Source organism: Lineus longissimus, chromosome 18 (assembly GCF_910592395.1).
Source record: "Lineus longissimus chromosome 18, tnLinLong1.2, whole genome shotgun sequence".
In the NCBI taxonomy this organism is placed as follows: Eukaryota; Metazoa; Nemertea; class Pilidiophora; order Heteronemertea; family Lineidae; genus Lineus; species Lineus longissimus.
Window position 1 is genome coordinate 1,957,930 of NC_088325.1, and position 18,388 is coordinate 1,976,317.

The 18,388-nt window shown below is 42.7% G+C and overlaps 2 protein-coding genes and 1 long non-coding RNA gene across 3 annotated transcripts; 1 reads left to right on the forward strand and 2 right to left on the reverse strand.

Moving 5' to 3' along the window:
- The first annotated feature begins 370 nt into the window (after positions 1-370).
- On the forward strand, positions 371-1,579 carry LOC135502595 (uncharacterized). Its single transcript, XM_064795544.1, has one exon. It carries the CDS (start codon positions 371-373, stop codon positions 1,577-1,579), a length of 1,209 nt encoding a protein of 402 aa, XP_064651614.1.
- A 9,434-nt stretch (positions 1,580-11,013) lies between these two features.
- LOC135502395 (uncharacterized) lies at positions 11,014-18,239 on the reverse strand. The gene is made up of 7 exons (XM_064795198.1): positions 17,826-18,239; positions 17,317-17,451; positions 16,907-17,055; positions 16,534-16,618; positions 16,175-16,334; positions 12,212-12,405; positions 11,014-12,020 (listed from the first exon to the last, which is right to left on the reverse strand). The coding sequence occupies exons 1-7, from the start codon at positions 18,102-18,104 to the stop codon at positions 11,826-11,828; spliced, it is 1,197 nt and encodes a 398-aa protein (XP_064651268.1). The 5' UTR covers positions 18,105-18,239; the 3' UTR covers positions 11,014-11,825.
- Positions 14,479-15,856, reverse strand: LOC135502357 (uncharacterized). Its single transcript, XR_010449758.1, has 2 exons — positions 15,310-15,856; positions 14,479-14,710 (listed from the first exon to the last, which is right to left on the reverse strand). It is a non-coding gene; the product is annotated as an uncharacterized LOC135502357 (long non-coding RNA).
- Positions 18,240-18,388: the final 149 nt, after the last annotated feature.

Sequence of the window (18,388 nt, forward strand, 5' to 3'; positions counted from 1 at the left end):
TACCGCCTTAGTATCACGCGCTTTCAAACCCGGACTCAAAAACAGGAATAAACTGTCTGCACAAGATATCGCTAACGCGGAAGAAAAATGGATTACAAATCTTCAAAACGAACACTATAAGCACGTTACGGATTACTTGAAGTTAGAACAAAGTGGAAGGCATAAGCTGCCTTCTCGACCCACAATCATCAGTCAATTAGGGCTCGTTCTTGACAAAAAAGGAACAATTCGTTGCGGCGGGAGGCTTACTAATGCAGACGTCAGCTCAGACAGGAAGTACCCAATTCTCCTGCCAAATCAATCCTACATAACAACGTTAATCGTCCGGAACGCCCACCACAACGTGGTACACTACGGCTTAGGGTCCACCATGGCTTATCTTCGGGAGAAGTATTGGGTCACATCAATGCGCTCAACCGTTAAGAAAATCATCGGACATTGTGTAATCTGTAAGAAAGTGTCTGGGCGTCCATATCTGACTCCCATCGCACTACCACTGCCAGACTTTCGGATTAACGACTTGTCAGCTTTCAAGTCCACTGCTGTAGATTTTACATCACACCTCTACGTACGAATTAAGGACTCGATGCAAAAAGTGTACGTTTGTCTCTTTACGTGTTGCACCACGCGAGGCATACATCTTGAAATCACGCCGGACTTAACTGTTGAATCATTTCTAAGAGCTTTCAGACGTTTCACTTCAACACATTCAGTGCCTAGCCTCATTTACTGTGACAATGCCAAAACGTTTACAAGCGCCGACACCGAGCTGAAACGGCTGTACAACATTGTGGGAACAGAACAATTCCAAAACCACCTGTCTAAGAAAGGAATAACATTCAAATATGCACCCGTACAAGCCAGCTGGTTCGCTGGCGTTCATGAGAGACTGATTGGTGTGACGAAACTTGCACTTAAGAAAACCTTGCGCAAATCACTCGTTCCAATTGATGAGTTTCAAACTCTCATCAAAGAAATTCAAGCAACGGTAAACAACAGACCACTCACATATTTATCATCAGATCCAAATGAACTCAAAGCGATAACACCGAATAATCTGATATACGGACATGATATGTTTTTGTTGCCACACGAAGGAGAGGATAACTTGGATGTAACATACGCCGGCAGAGATAAACTTGAGAAATTGGCGTACAAACGCGCAGAACGACTACAAACATTCAAGAAACGTTTCTATGACGAGTATCTCGCTAGGCTACGGGAACAACACCAGTACGAACTTAGCAAACAAAATGCCAAAGCTGACATCATTAAAATTGATGACGTCATTCTTGTACACGACAAGGATGCCAAGAGGAGACAATGGAAACTTGGGATCATAAAAGAACTCAACAGAGGCCAAGATGGGCTGACCCGATCTGCGCTTGTCAAAACTGCCACAGGGCAATCTAACCGAGCAATCGGAAAATTGTATCCGCTTGAGTTAACCGTTGACGAGAGCATCGAACGGTCTGCGCAAATCAAATCTGTTCAAAAAACAAAATCTCGACCAAAACGGTCAACCACTGACATTACGAGGCTCAAAATCAGAGAGCACTTGGATCACTACGGACAGTAGATATTGTAGCGTACGTGACATTCCGTTTTAATATTCACTTCGTCAAAGCTATACACTTGGGCAATGTATAGTAATGTGGATGCTCCCCTCCGTCGGGGTTACGACGCCTGTCGTCCATGAGAAACTGAAGAGACAATCAACACAATCGAATTGACATTTGAATTTCATCTATATTGAAATACTAGAACATTATCATGGAATATTAGTTAGTTGTAACATGTTTGACACCATCGTGCTATAGATATTCATCTTTTGATCATCATCATCTCGACATTTAGTTTAGAAACTTTAGAATCTCAATACGGATTAATCTCTTTAACGTACTTTGCATGTATTGAAGCTTATCTACCATCTCATGTTCACTTCAAGTATTTTGTGTAGTTAGCGGTTTCGAACACCGTTTAGTATCAGTCAGTCTGGATTGCAGACCACCGAGGATGATTAGCCAATCACTGTTTAACTATTCAGGGATTAAAATAACCATGTGCTTGCGGGCGGGGGGAATGTCAGGAATTACGCATTCCTGAACCAAGTCATTTCCTGAATCAAGTTATTAGTCCGACAAGTCGCTGCAGCTGCATGGAGCCAGGAAGTCTGAGGAAATCCTTGCGGATTAAGCTAAGCTTAATCGTCTAAGCACCTTCTTTCATCTCTTAACATCTGTTAATTCGTAATCTTGTTTACTTAGTCAATAGTTTGTAGAAATAAAGTCAGTTGTAAAAAAGATACGATAGAGTCAAGTTCACCATCAATTTGTAGTCAGCAACTCCCCAGTAGAAAACCCGAAATGCGGAGTTTTCGACACCAATGACAAGAGCCAAGGCAAAGGGAGCCAAAGACAGAGCAGACCTAAGCAGAAGACACGTCGTTTCCAGTCACAATCGAAGCCGGACCAGGACAGACGTCGCGATGGTCGAGATACCAGACCCCAGCAGCGACACAACGACCAGAACTGTGGTAAGTGTGGAGGGAGACCCCACAAAGTCAGTAGTAATTGTCCCGCCAATGGTCAGGAGTGCCATCGTTGCAAGAAGATAGGACACTTCGGGAGGATGTGCCGTTCAAAGACCAACAGCGCTAACACCCTGATGACAGAGGCTGACGAAGATTCTGACTACTGTTACTTTACCCAAGCTGCCAAGTCCAACAACCCAACGCTGTGTACGATAACAATCGGAAAGAAACCAAAAATGGCCAGAGTCCCCATGATGATAGATTCGGGAGCATCCGTCAACCTAGTCGACTCCAAGACGTTCAACGTTATTCGCCGAGCCCAACCTGGTATAGACCCGTTGCTTCCAGCTGACACACAGGTATTCCCCTATGGTAGCAAGACGCCCATACTGCTGAAAGGAATGTTCCGAGCCACAGCACGTCACAAGTCCGAAACCAAATGGTCGAAGTTCTACGTGACTGAAGGAGGAGGGAATTTACTTGGTTTCAAGACCGCGTCGGATTTAGGAATCTTGAAGATCGTACATGAGGTTAAATCGAAAACGAGGCCCAATCCGTCCAGCTCCAAGACCCTTCCTGACTCGCTGAAGAAGTATGAAGAACTCTTCTCCGGTGTAGGCAAGATCAAACGTGAACCTGTGACACTTCACATTGATAAAGACGTCAAGCCGAAGCAGCAACCTCACCGTCGCATACCTTTCCATATCCGCAAAGATGTAGAGAAAGAGCTACAGCGTCTAGAGGAACTTGACATTATAGAGAAAGTCGATGGTCCGACACCGTGGATAAGTCCCATAGTTACAGTCCCCAAGAAATCAGGAGCAATTCGCATTTGTGTTGACATGCGCGAGGCAAATAAAGCGATGAAATGGCCAGGGCCATTGTGCTCACCTCATGCTGTAGGAAAGATGGATAAAGAGCATGGTATTGTGTCATGTAGTGTTAAGTTTGATGTAGGTCCAAGCAATTACAATTTCCCCAAAATGGCCAATTTACAGTACATTCGACCTCTGTGACCTTGAAAAGTAGGTCAAATCAAAGAAGACCCGGGTGACACATTGAATGGTTGTTAGAATTAGATGTACCTATGATATAAAATTGGTGCCAATCGGGCAAGTCATTAATAGGAATAATGGCATTTTGAAGAATTTAGGATTTGGCCCCCTCCCTGGAGGCCAATCGGCAAATCAGATCGCACCAAACTTCGGTACCTGAGATCACCTGACCAAGGGGTACATGTGTACTTAATTTGTGATCAATAGTCATTGCAGTTAAGAAACGTGCCATAGTTACGGCCTGACGGCGAATTTACGCCATTTGACCTCTGTGACCTTGACAAGAAGGTCAAATTAAAAACCTGTGTGACATATACTGTATGGTGGTTAGATGTACCCATGATATCAAATTGGTGGCAATCGGGCAAGAAGTTAAGGAATAATCACATTTTTAAGGTTTTTGGATTTTGCCCCCTGGTGGTCAAGTGGTGAATCATATTGGACCAAACTTCGGTCCCTGAGATTACCTGACTAAGGGGTAAATGTGTATCAAATTTGGTATCAATAGTCATTGCAGTTTAGAAACGTGCCATCGTTACATCCTAACGGCCAATTTACACCATTTGACCTCTGTGACCTTGAAAAGGAGGTCAAATCAAAAACCCGGAGGATATATGATGCACCTTTGCTAGAAGTACCTACCATATTTTTTTCAAAATTTCCCGACTACTATTAAGGGAGATATTGCATATTTTCACTTTTAACGTTTGGCCCCCTGGTGGCCAAACCATGAAACGAATCGGACTGAAACTTGGTCTCCAAGGTGTCATTACATAAGGGTACATGTGTACCAAGTTTCAACTCAATAGCTCTAACAGTTACGAAACGTGCCCTGCTAACGGACGACGGACGACGACGACGACGACGACGACGACGACGACGACGACGACGACGACGACGACGGACGACGGACGCCACGGTATGGGATAAGCTCACCTCTGCTAAGAGGTGAGCTAATAAAACGTGAAAGACATCTTATGCCGACTCTTGATGATCTAGTAACGGATTTGAACGGATCCACTGTGTTCAGTACCCTAGATTTGAGTAGCGCGTATCATCAACTAGAACTTGCAAAGGAATCACGTTTTATCACCACGTTCACCACCCATCTTGGTCTTAGACGCTACAAACGTCTTTTCTTTGGGATAAACGCCGTGTCGGAAATCTTTCAGAACGCAATCGCCGAAATTCTGAGTGACATACCGAACTGTTGAAATATCTCTGAGGATATCATTATCCATGGTAAAGATAAAGCTGAACACGACAAGAGTTTGATAGCCGTGATGGAGAGATTGAAAGAATACGGAATTCGTCTCAACATGCCCAAGTGTCACTTCTATCAGTCAGAAGTGAAGTTCTACGGTCATATCTTCAATAGCGCTGGTGTTACCGCAGATGTGAAGAAGATCGAAGCCATAAGAGATGCGCCTGCCCCGACGGACAAGATTGGAATACGTTCGTTACTCGGAATGGCCCAATACCTCTCGCGCTTCATTCCATGGTATGCTAGCATAACAGCGCCCCTTAGAGAGCTAACGCATGATAAGACAGAATGGCAGTGGAACGCGGAACATGAAAAAGCGCTAACAGACTTGAAGACTGCGCTCACCGGAGCAAAGGTCATGTCGTACTATGACCCGCGTAAGAAAACTGAACTCATCGTTGACGCAGGGCCCCGCGGATTAGGCTCGATTCTGATGCAAGAAGGTCGCGTTGTTTCGTACGCTAGTCGCGCGCTCACCGACGTTGAGACGAGATACTCGCAGACAGAAAGAGAAATGCTCGCAGTGGTCTGGGCAACAGAACACTTCCGCCTATACTTATACGGTTCGACTTCCCCTTTCACCGTGGTCACAGATCATAAACCGTTGATCGGAATATTCCAAAGCCAGAAGCCGATGTCGTTACGGATTGCACGATGGAGATTACGTCTAACGCCGTATAACTACAAGTTGGAATATCGACCTGGAAGGAACGAAGCCAACCCAGCCGACTTTTGCAGTCGCCATCCTGTAGTAGGCAATGAGCAGAACAGAGCAAACTTTGTCGATGATTACGTCAACTATGTCATTGACAATGCGGTTCCAAAAGCCATGCAACTCGAAGAAGTAAAATCAGAAACCTTACGAGACCATACCCTGCAGAAGCTTAAAGTAGCTATCGAAACTGGCTACTGGAGACGAGATGAAGAGTGCCTGAAGCCATTCAAACGTTTCCAAGATGAGCTGATCGTTCATAATGGTATCGTCCTCCGAGGGAGAAGACTGGTAATGCCTGACGCACTGCAGAGAAGAGCCATTGACCTTGCTCACGTTGGTCATCAGGGCATCGTCAAAACGAAGATGTTGCTGAGAGAAAAAGTATGGTTTCCGTCCATCGACGCCATGGTTGAAGAATGTGTCAAGGACTGTCTGCCTTGCCAAGCTACGTCCGGAAGAGCCAGCAAACCAGAGCCGCTACGCATGACAAAGCTGCCGAATGGTCCCTGGGAAGAAGTCTCTGTGGATTTTTACGGTCCTTTGCCAGTCCCAAGCGCTGACTACCTACTCGTGATGATGGATGACTACAGTCGTTACCCCGAGGTTGAAGTTATAGCTTCTACCGCCGCAAAGACAGTCATACCAAAGATAGACGCCATTATGTCACGCCACGGAATTGTGTCGATTTTGAAATCCGACAACGGACCTCCGTTCACGAGCCATGATTTCAAACGTTTCGCTGAATACCTCGGTTTTCAACACCGCAGAGTGACTCCGTTATATCCCCAAGCTAACGGTGAAGCAGAACGTTTCATGAGAAACATCACGAAGACTGTGCAAGCCGCACACATCGAAGGCCGCAATTGGAAGCAGGAACTACAGAAGTTTCTACGCCAGTATCGTGCGACACCACATTCAACAACAGGTGTCTCGCCATTCGAAGCCCTCTATGGTCGTAGGATGAAAACCCAGCTTCCATGTGCCGATTTCAACCAAGAGTTGAAAACTCGTTCTCAATCGTCAATGAGAGACACTGACAATGAACGCAAGCAGAAGATCAAAATGTATGCAGATCGCAGACGCAACGCTACTGAAAGCAACATTGCCGAAGGAGACACCGTTGTAGTTCGTCAGCAGAAACGTAACAAGCTAACGCCGCCATTCGATCCAGATCCATTAAAGATAACGCGTCGAGATGGTAATATGCTGACAGCCGAGCGAGATGATCGAAAGATAACTCGCAACCTAACGTTTTTCAAACGGGTGCCTGAAAGCCTGTTTGAAAACATTCAGGAAGAGGAAGTTGAGATTCCTGACTCAGATGCTCCGCCCACTATAGCACCTGAGACACCTTCTGGTATTTCTGAGCCTGAGACCTCCAACCAGAAACTGCCTGTGATGACTGAGACTACCTCACAACCACTCCGGAGATCAACTCGAACGAAGAGGCCTAACCCAAGATTCAAAGACTTTGTTCTTCGTTAAGAACACCCTGTTCTGAGTTTTATGTGTTTGAACTGTTCTATATTCATATAGTGGACTTTTATTTTGTTCTAAATAGGACACTTCAAGTTCGATATGGATGTGCTTTTATTCTGGTAATGAAGACATTATCCGTGTAAGGACTAAGTGAAGAGTGATTCGCTATTTGCGCCATGTTCTAATTCATAACTTCGAGAACATTCAAATTCAAGAAAAGGACAATTCTTGAGTCAGAGACAATCTTGTGTTTATTCTGCGCTTCCAGGAAAAGTGTTTAATTTGAGATTATGTTTTTATTTTGATACCAACATCCGCGTCTGGACTTATTAAGCGTAAACCTTTTCATCCAAAAGGGGGTGGATGTAATGTTCTGTCGTTTCGTATATTGATATTCCGTGTTTTATAATAAACCTTGTTGTTGTAATGGCGAACCGATTAGCTTGTCTGTTCTGTGACCTGCTCTACAGGAATGGCTCTGCATTAGTCCCTCACGACATTATAGTATACACCCCAGACCCTCTGTTTCTGTAATACTGTTGTTTCGTTCAATACGAAGGTACATTGAGTAGTGGACATTTTCTTTTTGAAACCAAACTGCATGCTACTGGATGAGAACACGTCTTTGTATTTTACAAGCAGAATATTATCTAGTACCTTTCCTAAAATGCTGCTCAGAGCAATCCCTCTGTAGTTGTCTGAGTTACACAGTGATTTACGTTTATCTTTTGGAATTGGCAATATCGTGGACTCTTTCATACGCAAAGGTACATAAGCATGAACAATCATTGCGCTGAAAAGTATGGCCAGTTTCTCCTTAAGTGAATCATTACTGTTGATAAAATGGTCCGTATAAAGAGAATGATCACCCCCATGCTTCCCTTTATTCAGAAGCAGGATTGCATTCTTCTCTTCGTTCGTAGTTACAACGTGATTTCCACATTTATCCCCGTGTTCAGGGGACCCAATCCTAGCATTTATATCCTCCATCAGTGCCCTCATTTCATTCTCTTCATACGAGACCGAGGAATACAGTCTCTCATACTTTTCAGCAAAAACATTCGCTATCAAAGGGTAACCAACTTGATTAGCTTCACCTTAGGTTTTTTACCTTGCCCATCCTTATAGTACCACAGTCGTGACAATCAGGAATAAGTAGCCAACTCTGTTTTACTAATAACATATATTGTAGCAGTGAACAGCAATCACCGCGATAATAAAAAATGTAAACTACGCAAAAATGACTTACCTCTGATCAAGAGTAGTGAAAGTATCGAAAGTTGTAGAAGTTTCATCGCGATCAGAGTTGTAGTGGGGTGGGAAATTCGACCATGGAGAGATTAGTTTACACTAATATTTAAAGTAACTCCATTTGAACGCGATAACTACTCTCGGCATCAAGAATGATGACTCTGGATCATGTGATGGTAAGGCATCAAGTTTTGTGACCAGATGACGTCATGTTGGTCGATCTGACCTACTGGTATGGTATTCCTTCCGATCGTTGACATGGCAAACTATCAGATGTGTATATGGTCTCTTACTCAAACAACAGATTTTCCGTGACAAAAAATAGCAAACAGAAGTTTGACAGGCGAATATAAAATATGATATAACTAGCAAGAACAAAGAAGCATGATATACATTGTACTCTCAACTCGTGGTCACTTATACCGTAAACTGCTGTCGGTCTGAAAATGTTAAGTCCATGAACTTTCCATTGATGACTGTCGCTACTTGGTCTAGATGAGCATATGGCGACTCTTGACCATGAGCAATATCGTCACTCAAGCGACTTGGAGCCATCTCTTGAGCGCCATCGGCTTGTCATGTGCAGCTCTCGGCCGTGTTTTGACCGGGATGGTCGTGTTACAAGCAAACATGACAAAAGGTGACATCGCCCGATTAGGTCACCGTACTGAATAAGTGACAAAAATCAACTGATTATGTGACATCGCCCGATTAAGTGACACAAATCAAAAAGTTATAGGTGACCGACGTACCAACGATTGAGGTGGATGACGAAACTAAGCATTGTAGTTTTAATCAATGACTTATTTAGTGACGAATTTAAGGGAATTATCCCGAAAGGTTGCATTTTCGAACGGTGCACACTAGAGTTACCAGTGTTAAAACCGCTTCCACTCTGGTGTTCAGTTCGACTTCAGGCAAGTTTCAAACTATGGCCTTTGACAGACACCTAGAAAGATATTCTGGAGGTTCACATCAACACTGACACAACACCCGTAAATCTTCACCACCTGCTGGACTATCAGCACCCCTGCACATAGACAGCGAGGCGAACAATTATAACTTTGTGTGGGAATATACAAGAGTTATTGAATACCAGCATTAGCTTTTCCAACTACACGCATAAAAAGAGTCTTTCAATATATGGAAGGTCTGATATAACTGTCAATTGCTTGAATACATTAGGAGCTGGCGCATCCTCAAAAGGCAAATAGGCTAGAAATGCCCAAGAAGTTAGAGGTACTGCCTTTTACCGTCATGAGGCCAGGAATGGGCACGGTTGTGATATTCGAAAAACTTCTGTAGTGTTTACAAAATGATTTATCTACAAATTGGAGAAATGAAAGTGATAGCACTGGCAGAGATCTCATCATAATTGCCATGAAAAAATCCTGTCCAATTCGGTCACAAAATAAATCTTTGACGAAGCTGATTAACGAACGAGTTAATCTGTTTACTGACATTCAAAGGGCCTACATAACTCATAAATTGAGAGGGTACATTGTTTAGTCCGAGTACGGTTTCATGTTCATCGACTTCAGGCAAGTTTCAAACTATGGCCATTGACAGACACCTCGAAAGATATTCTGGAGGTTCACCTCAATACTGTCACAACACCCGTAAATCTTCACCACCTGCTGGACTATCAGCACCCCTGCACATAGACAGCGAGGCGGTTCACATCAACACTGTCACAGCAACCGGTAAAGCTTCACCACCTGCTGGACTGTCAGCACCCCTGCACATAGACAGCGAGGCGGTTCACATCAACACTGTCACAGCAACCGGTAAAGCTTCACCACCAGCTGGACTATCAGCACCCCTGCACATAGACAGCGAGGCGGTTCACATCAACACTGTCACAGCAACCGGTAAAGCTTCACCACCAGCTGGACTATCAGCACCCCTGCACATAGACAGCGAGGCGGTTCACATCAACACTGTCACAGCAACCGGTAAAGCTTCACCACCAGCTGCACTATCAGCACCCCTGCACATAGACAGCGAGGCGGTTCACACATCAACCGGTAAAGCTTCACCACCTGCTGGACTATCAGCACCCCTGCACAATATAGACATCGAGGCAAACAATTATAACTCTATGTGGGAATGAATATACAAGAGTTATTGAATACCAACATTAGCTTTTCCAACTACACGCATAAAAAGAGTCTTTCAATATATGGAAGGACTGATATAACTGTCAATTGCTTGAATACATTAGGAGCTGGCGCATCCTCATTAAAGGCAAATAGGCTAGAAACGCCCAAGAAGTTAGAGGTACCGCCTTTTACCGTCATGAGGCCACGAACGGGCACGGTTGTGATATTCGAAAAACTTCTGTAGTGTTTACAAAATGATTTATCGACGAATTGGAGAAATGAAAGTGATAGCACTGGCAGAGATCTCATCATAATTGCCATGAAAAAAATCCTGTCCAATTCGGTCACCAAAAAAATCTCTTACGAAGCTGATTTACGACCGAGTTAATGTGTTTCCTGACAATCAAAGGGCCGACATAACTCATAAATTCAGAGGGTAAATTGTTTAGTCTGAGTACGGTTTCATCTTCATCGACTTCAGGCAAGTTTCAAACTATGGCCTTTGACAGACACCTCGAAAGATATTCTGGAGGTTCACCTCAATACTGTCACAACACCCGTAAATCTTCACCACCTGCTGGACTATCAGCACCCCTGCACATTGACAGCGAGGCGGTTCACATCAACACTGTCACAGCAACCGGTAAAGCTTCACCACCTGCTGGACTATCAGCACCCCTGCACAAAGACAGCGAGGCGAACAATTATACTCTGTGTGGGAATATACAAGAGTTATGGAATACCAGCATTAGCTTTTCCAACTACACGCAAAATAAAGAGTCTTTCAATATATAGAAGGACCGATATAACTGTCAATTGCTTGAATACATCAGGAGCTGGCGCATCCTCAAAAGGCAAATAGGCTAGAAATGCCCAAGAAGTTAGAGGTACCGCCTTTTACCGTCATGAGGCCACGAATGGGCACGGTTGTGATATTCGAAAAACTTCTGTAGTGTTTACAAAATGATTTATCTACGAATTGGAGAAATGAAAGTGATAGCACTGGCAGAGATCTCATCATAATTGCCATGAAAAAAATCCTGTCCAATTCGGTCACCAAAAAAATCTCTTACGAAGCTGATTTACGACCGAGTTAATGTGTTTCCTGACAATCAAAGGGCCGACATAACTCATAAATTCAGAGGGTAAATTGTTTAGTCTGAGTACGGTTTCATCTTCATCGACTTCAGGCAAGTTTCAAACTATGGCCTTTGACAGACACAGGATGATAGAAAATAAGAGGATATTGAGTGAAAAAATATAATTTCCATAGTTTAACTTTGGTAGTCATTCTTCTTTTGATATCACAAAAAAAACATTCATTTTTGTACAGGTTTAGCCTGCATGCCTTTACAGTCAGCTGCTTACTAGTCTGACTTCGAATTCAGCATGGACTGTTACTGTCGAAGAAAACGTGGACAGATGCTCAGTCTCGTAAGGCCAAGAATGTTAAATGTAATACACATGTACCTTCATTTAAGACTGTTTTTACAGGCACAATATTTCGCCAATCTGGTTTGACACATGTGACGTACTGAAGTACTTTCTTGACAAAGTTGCCATCCCACTTCTTAACCAGTTGGTCGCCAGTTTGGAACAAAACATTAAAATCCTGCTCAATCTGCAATGATACATGCAAAATTTATTAAAACAAGGGGTCGAATAAGATTTAACTAATTCTTCATTGGCATGGTGCTTTTTGAAAAAAGCTATATTCAGCATTGCCACAAAGTTGAATAGCCTCCACAGACCCCACTGCTAAGTACCTCTGCAAGAAACAACATGTCTCATTAGACTCATAGTCATACATACCATTCCTCTCTCCAAAAGCCTTGGAAATGATGCCAAAATATCCTTCGCTTTCAACTCTTTGTTCTCACAGATCTCACGGTGACGATTTGTTGCGGTTTTAGCCATCAGGTCCGAAACTTTGGATGCCGGTTCAATGTTGTGTTTCAGCCATGCTGTCATTTCCTTATACTCTTTTTCGGGTAGAATCTGGCATTCTGATGAAGATAAACAGAGACTTGAACAAGAGGCCCAAGGGCCTGGCGCTCAGCTGAGTTGTTGCTGCGTTGTTCGTATATATTACATTACTCGTCAAACTCTACTAAACTAAGGACTCAAAGCCTAAGGATATTAGCTTCTGGATGTGTAACAGTGAATTACGGTAGACTGGCGCAATCTACTTCAAGCAAGCTCCACCCTTGCAATGTGTGCGCAAACAGATAACTTAACCTATATTGGACCATCAATTCTACACACAGCAACATGATTCATCCTCAGCTGTTACCATGATGATGATGATGATGATCCTTTTCGCAAATTGGTCGTCTTCTGTCTTTCTTCCATACTTCAGTGCCACCGGATGTAGTCTGCCCTTGTGGAGGGATCCTTTCAGCACCGGGACACAAGAATCCATGCGAATTGAATCACATGGAGAGACGAGCCCAATCACCCGCTTTTGGCTGGGTAGAAATAGGTAAATCTCGCAGACTGGACCTTAAACTCTACTGCCGACGTGTGAGGCCGGTCTGACAGATGAGTTAGTGGGGTCCATCTAATGCAGAAGGCACCAGTTTCCCTAACTAAAAGGGTAACATTAACAAAATGCTCTACCCAACTCTATTATTGCCTAAAGGCCTATGTACACTAGTAAAATATTAGCAACATTTTTACATTTCCAGTTGCAACAAATGTTGCAAAAAATGTTGCGTAGTGTGTACAGAGCAAAACGCGTCTTACAACATGTTGTAAAATTGTTGCAAATTAAATGCAATGCAATTCTTTGTTGCATGTTGTAAAAATGTTGCAAACTCTTCAGCCAATCAGAAATAGGATTTGCGTCATGTGATCTACCGGAGTTCATGTGACTTGAACAAGAAGCAGGTATAGCAACTCTCAAGTGAGTGTCTTGCTTCGTAGGGTGATGAAACCTTTTCTAGAAGTTTTTGTGTGACGGCTTGTCAGTCAGCCGCAACTCCTTTAGGCTGCGTATCCATAGGCTGTTCCGTGCCCTGCACAACATTCCCTTTTTACCGCCTGGCGCGCCACACGGACAATGAACCTTCGTTGGTGTTATTGATCGTTCCCATAGGTTATGCCGTGTCACATTGCGGGCATATATGCACTGTGGATTGGGAATATAGGCCCATATTGGGATTGAACATGTCCATTCTTTTGCGAGTGAACAACACGGAAGCAATGTCTGAGGCGAAATTAATTCAAGAGGTTCATCAACGGGAACTACTCTGGGACCCCGAAACTGATGATTATCATAACAAGCACGAACCTGTAATTTGTTGCTTAAAAGTCAGGTTTTATATACATGTACATGTCAATTTGATGTTGCAAGTGAAAATACAAGTTACTTGTATTTTCATTTTCAATATTCATAAGAAATTGTCTTCTGAAATAATGACAGCGTGCGGATAAACGCGATTGACCGCTGCGAAATGAGGACTACAAAGGCCTACATGACCAAAAAGGAATATCCAATGGAGACTCGGGGCATAGTGCCAGGTCACAAGGCTGTTACGCCATAACGCCACACTACACAAGGGCATACCCTATGGATACGCGGCCTTAACAGGCAGTGGTATGCCCCATCATCCACCCTCATTTTGATCCAGGGCCTGGTCCATATTCTCTTTGGTTATTTCGCCGCCTCTTCCGTCTCTCAACAATGACAGCTAAAATTGCTGCAGAAGCACTCAAAACACATCTTCTCTCCTTGGAATCATCCATTTTCCCTCCAAAATACCTATTTCCCTTTGTTCCCACTAAAAAGTTTGCAACAATTTACCAACATGTTGTAAAAATGTTGCTAATTTGTTGCAATTTTGTTGCTAGTGAACACAGGGCCTTGAAGGGCTTGTTGCAAAATTGTTGTAAAAATGTTGGTAAAATGTTGGTAAAATGTTGGTAAAATGTTGGTAAAATGTTGGTAAAATGTTGCTAATATTTTACTAGTGTACACCCTGCTTAAGTCAAGTGAAACTCTTAACAAACCTTAGCAGAATGCCACCATTGAAATGTTGATAATAATGATAGCAAGTAAAAACTTTAAACAGATAGACTTGATTTTTTTAACCAACTGCCACATGCGGTTTTCTTTATTTAGTAAATTTTGAGGTAAGTATTACAGAATGAAATACTTGAATACTAGAATTGCCTGGCTCTTCTGATGATTGCACTGGTGAACACCGAAGTCGATGGGATGTGCAAAGTCATAGCTCGATCCTCTCTCTTGGTCATCTTTGAGATGTAGTCACCAAATATGTTCAAATGCAGCTGCAGATCATTCCTGTCCTGCAAAACATGATGAGGAGATAACATTTTAATTTTGATAGAATAGGTAAGCTAGCCAAGTTTTATATCAAATACAAGGCCAACAACAACTGATAAGGCGCTAGGGCCGAATGATCAAGGAAGTTCATTGATATGATTGGGAATACATTGTGATAAGAGTGATGAATCGGCCCCGTTTGAAGCATTGTGCTATGTACAGTGTGCAAGTGTCAGTGTGTATCATATCGCATTAACTGTTTGTTGACATTTCAAATCGCTGGCGTCGATCCTCAATTACACTGTTTATGTACATTGGCAACCTTACCCGATGATATCAGAACGATGTTTATTATTGTCTTGTTTATTCACATTAGTTCTGCTATGTGACAAGAGTTATTTGTTGAGAAATCCATGATTTAAAGCCATACTTTGACATCGTTTCTCAGACCAACCAACCAAGCTGCATTTCGCAGATCGTTTTTCAACGATCATCGACGAACTATTTCAAATTAATCACATCCAATGAAACAATCCAAGCCTTCCCTAATGTCATCAACATGCAATAACACAAGCAGCCAAATATTATCGCCTATGAAATTGTGAATTTAATGAGAACTTACCTCTGAATTGACAGAACGCGATCTATTCCATAGCATGGTCTCCTTACGTCTGAACTGCGCAGACTCGAGACGTGACGTTCGCTGCATGTGTGATTGGACGTGGGATAACTCGCGCGAAATTTAAAATGCTCTTCTTGGGGGGTGCTCACTAAATTGCGCCAGTAACACCACCTGGTGAGAAATTCATGAACTACGCCTATTGATAATGAAAGAGAAAGCTTTGCTCTATAAAATTAGATTTGATTCATGATCCCCAACTGAGAAATCAGCTGCTGGAAAAGTTTTTGGAAAATTTCGCTTGGTGCCACCTAGTGGCCAAACCGCTCATCCTGCCGGACCCACATTTGGTCTATTCAGGAGTCCTGAAGGGTCTCAACGCCTCAGAGGGAAAATCTATCGCCTATCCGCCATAGTTTTGAAACGTGCCTGTTTAACGGACAGACAGACAGACAGACAGACAGACAGACAGACAGACAGACAGACAGACAGACGGACACTCATTCTACCATTTACTCATATGAATAGCTCAGCTTTTCAGCTGAGCTAATAAAAAAACACAAATATAATTGTTTGAGAAAAATTTGTTCTGGTGTAGTGGCTAGCAGATATCACCCTGGATGAAACTATGGCCTAACTGCACTTTTACTAGCAATGTTAACCACTGATTGTGAGGCTCCTAATCACCCCATATTGACTTGATTAAATCAGGACATGTATCCCTCATGTACACCTTAGGTACATGTAGATCTCAGTGACTAGCACCACCAACCGAACGAGGTGTGATGGTGATCTAAAACAACTTTTCTACATTAACCCACAAACACGTCTCAAATATCAAAGCCTTGGGCAATATTATTGTGATTACCTGCAACAGACAACACCTCTTCAGCAGGGACTGTTTCAGGTAATTGGACCCTTTTCTTAACCATCTTCAGTTTTGCCTCCTCTTTGTGAACATTGTATATACGGTCATTGATAAAGCCCTTTGCAGGTCGACCACCTCGAGCCCTTTGGTAAAATGCTTCCTGAAAGATGATGAAGAAAAAAAATGGCTTCATGCTGATACTTCTGCGGACACATTTTTTCTCCTCCCCAGGCGCTCCTCGGCTGTGATATCAAGAACCGCTGGTGCTGCGAAGAAAACTAGCAAACTTAGTTTTACATAGAAACCATGACACCTTGTGATCAAGGAATTGTTTGGTTGTGCCTCTCCGTCATACTTACAAAGCCCTGTCCCTTCAGATTCCTCAGACACGGTATGACTGTGATAATCGCAATGGCAAGTTCCTCCTTGTCCTCTGTTTTGGGACTGGAAATTAAGCACACGAATTTCACTCCTTACATGTAAATGCAATACACCAACACACTACTTATACTTATTAGTAAGGAGATGATTCACACTGATACACTAAAAAATAAATGTAGTATCAAGGATGTATACATCCTTGGTAGTATGTTCTCTAAAATCACTTTAAGAACCCCCCCCCTAATATCAGTTTTCGAAATAACAAAGTTTCGAAATAACAAGTGCTGCGGCTGCTGGCCTAGCCAAATCAAGCAAACACATACACATACACATTTTTTTAAGGATACTTACAATTTTCCGCATTTTTCAAATAAAAAACCAGTTGCTATTTTCACAAGTCTTTTCCTCAACACTGTTGGGGCGAACCCAAGCTTCTGTACATCCGCTAACAAAGATCTACCACCATTCTGGCTACATAGGAAAGTCTTAAAATCATGAAACTGCAATAAAGATGGCAAAGCTCTTCTTAATTGAAAATATACATCTTATAATGATGATGAAATTTGTCTGTAATAAATACATAAGTCATTTAAACAAAACTGACATAATTTGTTGATTGGACAGTTGGAAATGCTGACCTGTTCAATTTATAATGTTACCCATACGCAACTTCTCATGGCAAATTATGTGTATCAATTGAAGAATGAACCTTGAAGCAGTACATTATACCTCCATGATTGAATTGAAATAAAAATATTCACCTTAGTTGATACTGGATGTGCACATATTTTACTGCCACTGGGAACTGAAGTTGAGCTAGATTCTATTGGGACGTGTATGTTATCATTTTCTGTGTCATCGCTGGTGCCAGTCATATCGGTTGGTGGAGATGCATCCTGAAAATAAATTTAAAGGTACAATAACATACAATAACTTCAGAAAACTTTGCATTTCACTTCAATACTTCACACCTTCAATGTGATAAATTGTTCTTGTATTTTCGAATTTTTTTTCTCGCAAGTACACACTAATGACTAAAATCTCTGAACATACCAACTTATCTATGCCTCGGAACAATGTAACGCAAACTGTCATGTTCATCAAACGACTTGATGAGGTGAAAGGGGTGATGGTCAAGCAATTCATTGACTGTGATGCACAGAAATTCGTCTCCTTCCCGAACAGCATAGGCATGATATCTGTCTTCAAACCACAGGGTTTCCCAGACTTGAATCAACAAATATACTAGAGTCTGGTCATCAATGAATACCTGCTCTATTTTTCCATAGAGAGGATTTCCTGATTCCTTATCACAGTCCACAGAAACCATCTCGTTGGCTCTGTACTCTATGCCGTGGTACCTAGCGAATTTAGCAGAAAAGACTTCAGAGTCAACAGGACAGCCAATTGCCTCTGCTATTAGACTGTGATGGGGCTCAAAGTGATCCAGGGGCTGGAGCAAACCCTTCCCACTTTCCAATGGCTTGAACTCGAAAAGCTCCTTCCTCATGAGGGCATCAGACAACGTCATCTGATGGCGTCTGGCCATGGTTTTACAAATATTTTTAAAGTTGCAGGTAACTTGGGCAACTTGCTTGAAGAATGCATGTTTTCCCTCAAATCGCAATGATGAAAAGTGTTTAAGAGGTCCAATGGCTCGGATTACTGCAGGGTAATGTACTTATGATGGTGCTTTGGAAGGATGTGATTGTCTGGGAAGGTTGTGAGGAAATGGTCATGGTGTTCTTGAATTAGTCGCTGGAGGTAGTAGGTCTCTTCTTCACTCACTTTTGGGGCAAAGATGATGTCCATGCAGGAAAGCAGGAGACGTAT